Raw genomic sequence first — 7,152 nt, 5'->3', positions numbered from 1 at the left:
GGAGTGCGTGCGTGTGCTGCTTACCCCGCGTTGGCAGGAGATGGCGGCCGGCTTTCAGTGTCAGGCTCCGTGGGAAGAGCTGGTGTGCCGTGGGTGGGAGCTGGTCCCTGGAAACCGGTAGAAGGTGCGAGGGGAAAGGCCGAGGGGCCAGGCCGAGGGGGTGTTAGAGCCAGAAACCAGACTCAGTGCAGGGATGGCAGGTGTGAGGCTGAGCAGCTGTGGGCAGAGCGACGGTGGCTGATCAGTGGGGCGGGCAAGCAGGGCAGCAGGCGGGGCGGCTGGTGGTGGGGCAGGGCTGGGGTGCATGGTGCTGGGCCTGGCCACATGGCCGTCACCTCGGCGATGCCTGATGCCCATGAAGGAAGTCAGCTGGTACTGAGCGTGGGTCAGGCGGTGCGGGCCGGGGAGCAGGCCAGACCCCTCTCGTGGGGCTGTTCTTCTGGGCGGAGGCAGCTCTCAGCCCCCACCCCCATGCGTGAGCAAGGCAGAGGAAGACGGGTGGGGGTCAGGACAGTGACGGGGTTGCAGGAGACGGGAAGGTGGTGAGGGGTGGCTGCTGGGGGGGGAGGAAGGCCTCTCCCTGTGGGCACACCTGAAGGGACCCCTCCTGCTGCCCTGCTGAAGTGGGGCGAATGGAAGTGTGGGGGGCAGGCAAGCCTCCTGGGCCAGGAGGAGCCAGGAGCAGCAGCACAAGGATGTCCTGGTGTTTGGCTGGTGTGTTGGGTACGTGTTTCTGATTGTGTGGTGCTGGGCATCAGGACAGCAGTGTGTACGAGTGTGCAGTTGTGTGTGGTGACACAGGTGTGCCTGAGTGTGTGTGGTGTCTGCCAGGACAGGGGTGCGTGAGAGTGTGCTGCTGCTGTGTGCGGGGCACGGGTGTGTGTGAGTTGGTGTGAGTTGTGGCATGTGTGAGTGTTATGACACGGGTGTATGTGTTGGTGTGTGTTGTGGCATGGGTGTATGTGAGTGTGCTGCTGCTGTGTGCGGGGCACGGGTGTGTGTGAGTTGGTGTGAGTTGTGGCATGTGTGAGTGTTATGACACGGGTGTATGTGTTGGTGTGTGTTGTGGCATGGGTGTATGTGAGTGTGCTGCTGCTGTGTGCGGGGCATGGGTGTGTGTGAGTTGGTGTGAGTCGTGGCATGTGTGAGTGTTATGACACGGGTGTGTGTGTTGGCGTGTGTTGTGGCATGGGTGTATGTGAGTGTGCTGCTGCTGTGTGCGGGGCATGCGTCTGTGTGAGTTGGTGTGTGTTGTGGCACGTGTGAGTGTGTTATGGCATGGGTATCTATGTGAATATGTTGGTGTGTGCTGTGCTATGGTATGCGTGAGTGTGTTGGCGTGTGTTGTGGCATGTGTGTGAGTGTGCTGTTGCTGTGTGCCAGGGCATGGGCGTGTGAGTGTGTTGGTGTGTGTTGTGGCACATGTGTATGCACTATTGCTGTGTGCAGGCCACACGTATGTGTGAGTGCATTGGTGTGAGTGTGTTGGTGTGTGTTGTGGCACACGTGTGTGAATGTGTTGGTGTGTTTTGTGGCACATGTGTGTGCACTGTTGCTATGTGCAGGCCACACGTACGTGTGAGTGCATTGGTGTGACTGTGTTGGTGTGTGTCGTGGCACACACGTGTATGCGTGTGATGGCATGTGTGTGAGAACTGGCATGTGCAGAGGCGCGAGTGGGATGGCTGTCACCCGCGTGGGCAGCTGTGCCCTGACAAGTCAGCTTGCAGACCTAGCCCGGGTCAGTCCAGTGAGTCCCTGGGCAGAATTCCTGGCTGGATTTGTTTTCTGTTTTCACAGACCTCTTCATGGAAATGAAATAACTTTCAGTATTTCCTTTTTTTAAAAAATATAAGGTTTTATTATAGGATGCATGTGCTTGCTAGAGTCAGAGAGAGGGAAAGTGAGAAATCACCTCCCCCCGAGGGGGATGGCCATGCTGCAGTCCCTTCTCCATTATCCTCTTGGGATTTGGGGCATGCACACACATGCATCTGGTGTGTATTTCGAGTGGCTGGGTCTGGGACCTGAACCGTGCAGTTGGCTGTGTGGATCCAGTGCCTTACCTCCATGCTACCTGTGGGCCCAGTACATTTCTATCCTGCTTTAATAACCGTGCAAACAGCACAGGGCACTGAAAAGGCGCCTCGATGGCTGTTTGCAGGTGAGCACTTCCGTGCAGTCAGCACCCCTGAACAAGACTGCTTCCAGCTTCTCGGACCTGCCCTGTGTTCCCATCCGGGGACTCCCCCGTTGGGACAGTACTGATCTTACACTCAGAGACCCTGGTCCCACCGAGTTCCTGCCCCGTGGAGAGGGGACCACTCAGGACGTGCGCTGGCTGATGCCGCTCAGGCGCAGGTGTGGGCAGGTGCGTGGGCACCTCAGGTGTAGACAGGTGCACTCTGTGTAGGAGCCACGACTTGGAGTTGTGGCCCTGCAGGTGGGACCGCCAGGTGTTAGCCTCTGGGAGGAGTGAGGCAGGAAAACCGCTAGCAAAGATTTTAGGTGTACTTAATAAATGCTTGAGCGTGTGTAGAAAAAGGGCAGATTAAGAGAATAAATGAAAATACATGAAAAACTAAGAGAAATAAGAGAGATTGCACTGGCATGTACCTCTGCCACACACATATGTACATTCATGTCTTTTGCTCACTCATCTGCTGGTTCTCTGTTTTTCTCACTCCAACAAAGTGTTTCACAGCAGCTCTACAATTTATTCTTGACAGAAGTTGACTTGGATATACTTAATGGACGTGGAGATGGGCCGCACGATTTGTAAAAAACATGACGAAGACATTGACAATTGTCCGTTGCAAGAAGGCGAAGGAGAGAAAATGGTTTGAAAATGAAACCATCCCCCAAAGAACCACACATTTTCTGGGAATAAAAAATACAGCGTCTGGGAGGGCCTTTGGGAAGAGGCTTAGAGAATGAGGGCTCCTGACCCATCCCCACTAGTTCTAGGATTCCATTCTGGGAGGGAGAGGGTGGTCATTTTACCCAGTCAGAGCCCAGGTCCTAGCACTGTGCTGACCCCGGGGAACCTGCGAACGTCTGCACCGCCTTCCTCTCTAATGGAGCCTGTGTGCTGGGTCCTGGCCTAGTGCCTTCCAGAGACCCTCAATGTTCAGGCAGGTGACATGGTCCTTTGCTCTGGCTCTATCCTGGGTCTCCTGGTCAGTCTGAGCTCTGACAGCACAGTCCTGGGACTGACAAGTGATCCACGAGTTCTCGGAGCATGAGAATGAGCCTCAGCCAAGGTGACACTGCCAGTGAGGCTGGTCTCCGGCCCAGTCCAGTGGGTGCCTCTCCTGGGTGCGGGTTGAAGCTGCTGCCCAGTTGGTGTGTGACCAGCAGGGCCATCTCTTGGGCAGTCTGCTGCCTTCCTGGGAACTCCTGGAGGGGCAGGTGGTGGCTCCCAGGGCGCCCGCTTAGGTGCCCTGGGCTCAGGTGGGCGGGCTTAGCAGCCTCTGTCCATGGTTCTGACGGAAGCTTGCACTTCAGCTTGTCTAACCCTCCTCCTGTTTTGTTTCTAGCCTGCCTTCCTCCTTCCTCCCTTTCTCCTTCCCTCCCTTCCTGTCTGTCTGTCTTTCTCTTCCTCCTTTCTTCCTTTCTTCTTCTTCTTTCATTTTCTTTTTCTTTTTTCTTTTTGGTAGTTTTGACACACCTGGAGCCCATGCTACCTGCTGCATGGCCTCAGTGCTTTACAGCTGTCTCATCTCTGTCTTACCATTGCTATTTTAGGTTCGATGCACTTTTATTGTGGACGCCAAACCTTGGAATTTTCAGTACACCATCCTGAAGAGCAACTGCACAAAAAACTAGGGGGAGGAAGCCCGGGCATTTCCGGTGAAGAGGCTGTTTCCTCTGGAGCTGGCAGACTGTGGTCCTCGGTGTGTGGCCGGTGGAATTAAAGCATCTCAGCACTTTCTGGGTCCCTGTGCAGCTCTTTACTCCCTCGCCTTGTTCATTTGCCAGGACAGTGCAGGTGGGGACAGTGATGAGAATCATGATTGCTGAGAGGGCCCTGGCTGCAGGTGCAGAGCATGGTGTTAACCCCAGCCCTTCAGTGGGGACTGCTTTGTGGGTCCATTTTCCCCTTCAGTCACCCCCAAATTACTCCATGCTCTCACTCTCTTCTACTCAGAAAGAAAGTAGTTTTGTCATGCAGTAGCCACCTATGTCCCCTCTGCTTCCATCGCAGAGACCAGGTGGCCCAGGCCCAGGGGCAGAGGGTAGCTGAAGGTGACAGGAGGGCACTGTGCTCTGTGGACCCTGGGGCTGCCTGACTGACAAGAGTCTTCTCAGGGCACAGATGCCAGCTGAGAAGATGCCAGGTGCTGCGGTTCACCCCCACCCTCCTCTCAATGCCTGAGGTCCCTGCCCAGGGCCCGGCCTCTACAGCTGTCAGCACCACTCGCTGCCCTGAGAGAGGCCCTGTGGTGGCAGGACACCCCTGCCCCCCATGAGCAAATCTCTCCGCTTGGGTCCTAGTGAGGGAGCGGCAGGGAGATGGGGACTGGGAGATGTGAGTGGGCTGGGGAGGAGGTGGCAATGCCGTCTGAATGATGGGCTGGAGGTGCCTACCCTCCTCCACCCTGCATTTCTGGAGACTCTGGTTTCATGTCCTGGCAGGAAGCCTGCCCCGTTCCCTGCCACCCGTTGTCATGAATTGGCCACGAGGGCTACTAGGACAGGGTTTCGAAAGCAGATCTGGTGGCTCCATTGGGCATAACACAGAGGGTGACCCGAGCCAGCGTGGCCCTCGGCTGACCTGTGTCACACCCCACAGCTGTTGACCTGTGTTGCACCTCGCAGTTGTCAGGGGCGAGTTTGTGTTACCAGGCATGTGTGCATGCGGTCAGCACAGCCGGTCTACACTGAGCCTGGCAGAGAGGGCGCTCAGGCCCAAGGGATGGGGCCATGGCACGGACTCATGCCCACCACTCGTGGACAGGGACGCCAGTGCTGCCAGAACTCCGGCCAGAGCTGCGCACAGCGGCCACTCACCTTCCACTCCCTGTCGCACCAGGGAGGACTGCCCTGCTGTCTCACGATATGCCCATCCATCCTTCTCCTTTCTGACCACAGAACACCCTACTGGTCTTATTCCCCCTTTTTCTTCAGGTCCAGGGTTCATCCCTGCCTTCTAGCAGACATCCTGTTGCCAGATATCAGACATACGTAGAGTTTCGGGTGACTGGCACTTGCCCCCAAGATCAGAAAACAGCTCTCCGAGGTACCAGTGCTTGTGGTTGTGCCCATTGCTGTCGGTGTGCTTTTCTGTGTCCTGCGCCCCAGGGCCTCGCTCTCACAGAAATGCAAACAGGACCCTGCTGTGGACTCCAGGAGCTGCATGTCACTGTCCTGGAGAGTCCTCCCTGGACTAGATCATTCATCAGGTGACCCAAGTCAGCAGGGAGAAAAGCGGATTTGGGAGTTCTAGTCCGTGGGTGCAGTAGAAACGGTGACGTGTATTTCTTAATTTCTAGATTCTGCAGAACCTAAGGTGCTCTCTGTATTTGATGGGATTGCCCATGTGGAAGGAGCAGGGCTCCTCGGAGTACGTCTGTGGAGACCCCGGTGGAACCAGGACTTCGCTGCCACTTCAGCACGGGGTCTACAGGGGAGAGGAGGTGAAGTGGAGACAGGAGGATGTCTCCTCACAGTGATGTTGCAAACTGTGCCTTGGGGACTACTCTTGACCCCTGGTCACCAGTCCCTGCCCCGTCAGCATGTCAGCACACTGGGCGGCCAGGCTCATGGCTACTCCCTAGGACTGAGCTCAGGACCAAGTGGCTCAGCTCCCCCGCTCCCCAGATCCCCATTACCTCTGCTGTCCTACAATCACTCCATCCACGCACGCAGGGCTCACTCAGGGCTTAGGAAGACTTGCCACAGCCACTTGTGATCTTTGGCCAATCCTTCCCAGAGAGCATTTTTCGAACAAAATCCCCACCAGGAGAAACGACTGTGTACCCTCTTCCTTTCTGTCTTAGGAAGTTCCATTGTTGACCCAGGAGTACCATCTGTGGTGGTTAATTTTAGGTGTCCACTGACTGAATACAGAGCACTGTTACTGCTGGGGGTGTCCGTACAGAGGAAATGGGCAGGTGAGTCAGTGGACGACTGTGGGACGTGGCCCTCAAAGTCATGTACAGAGTGACGGAGAGCCAACCTCGGATCTTCCCCATGGACCAAGCATCACCTGAGCAGAGGGTTACTGTAGCACCAGAGAGCCGGCCCAAAGTCTCCCTGGTCCTGAGGCCTTTGAGCTACAACCAGGCCACACACCTCAAGGGCTCCACGTGGCCTGTAGGGGACGTCTCAGCTCACATAATTGCATACACCAACTCTTCTATTAAATCTGTATCCATCGATTGATCGATCCACCTCCTGTCAGTTCTAGCTCTCTGGAGAACTTTTTCTTTTTTTTTTTTTTTTGGAGAGGTTTTTGCTATAGGGCGTGTGTGCTCACCAGACAGACAGAGAGAGACAGAGAGACAGAAAGCAAGAAATCACCCCCCAGGGGAGATGGCCATGCTGCAATCCCTTCTCCTCTGTTCTCCTCTCGGGATCTTGGGCACACACGCACACGTGCCCGGCGTGAGTTTTAAGTCACCGGGTCCGGGATGTGAACCACGGTCGACCACATGGGAGTCCAGCGACATAGCCATTACGCTAACTGCTGGTTCCTGAGAAAACAGTTCTTCCAACAGGGTCTTCATGCCATGATGTCCCCAGCGTCAGCTGGCCCAGATCATGAGCATACGCATGCCCGGCATGCTCAGAGAGGCTCTGAGAAGTGAACCCAGGACCTTCTCCCTGTGGGTCCAGTTGTGATACAGCTGCACCAGCACCCAGCCCTCTCTGGAGAACTTTGACTAATACACTCTTACAAAAGAAATCAGCAATCTATTTTCAGAAGCATCTCAATCCCCACAAAGAGTCTCAGTCTCTGTCTTACAGGCAGGTCCCTTGGCCACCGCCTCCCTGCATCCCTCTGCTCCCTGAGCTCAAAGGACCCTGAGTGAGCTCCTTCCCTTCTTCCTGTCTCCTGGCTGCAGATAAACCTCCTGGCACATGTAGGGTCCTGCCCTCCCTGATGGCACCCATGGCGCCCGCAGTACTTTACGTTCCACGGATCTG

At 55.8% G+C, this 7,152-nt stretch overlaps 1 protein-coding gene across 2 annotated transcripts in view; it reads left to right on the top strand.

The window, feature by feature from the left end:
• Window positions 1-3,930, top strand: part of LOC102483752 (cystatin-12) — a 5,835-nt gene extending 1,905 nt beyond the window's left edge. The window contains exons 2-4 of one of the 2 annotated variants that reach the window (XM_006163610.1): window positions 2,165-2,371; window positions 2,730-2,840; window positions 3,748-3,930. In XM_006163610.1, the coding sequence (XP_006163672.1) occupies window positions 2,165-2,371; window positions 2,730-2,840; window positions 3,748-3,828 (399 nt within the window). In that variant the 3' untranslated portion in view covers window positions 3,829-3,930. The remainder of the gene's footprint in view (window positions 1-2,164; window positions 2,372-2,729; window positions 2,841-3,747) is intronic. The other variant, XM_006163611.1, reaches the window with a different exon arrangement.
• The last annotated feature ends 3,222 nt before the right edge of the window (window positions 3,931-7,152 follow it).

This window comes from Tupaia chinensis, unplaced genomic scaffold (assembly GCF_000334495.1).
Source record: "Tupaia chinensis unplaced genomic scaffold, TupChi_1.0 Scaffold142716_1, whole genome shotgun sequence".
NCBI lineage: Eukaryota > Metazoa > Chordata > Mammalia > Scandentia > Tupaiidae > Tupaia > Tupaia belangeri.
Note: the sequence above shows the minus strand (reverse complement) of the source record. Positions and strands in the feature narration are given on the sequence as shown.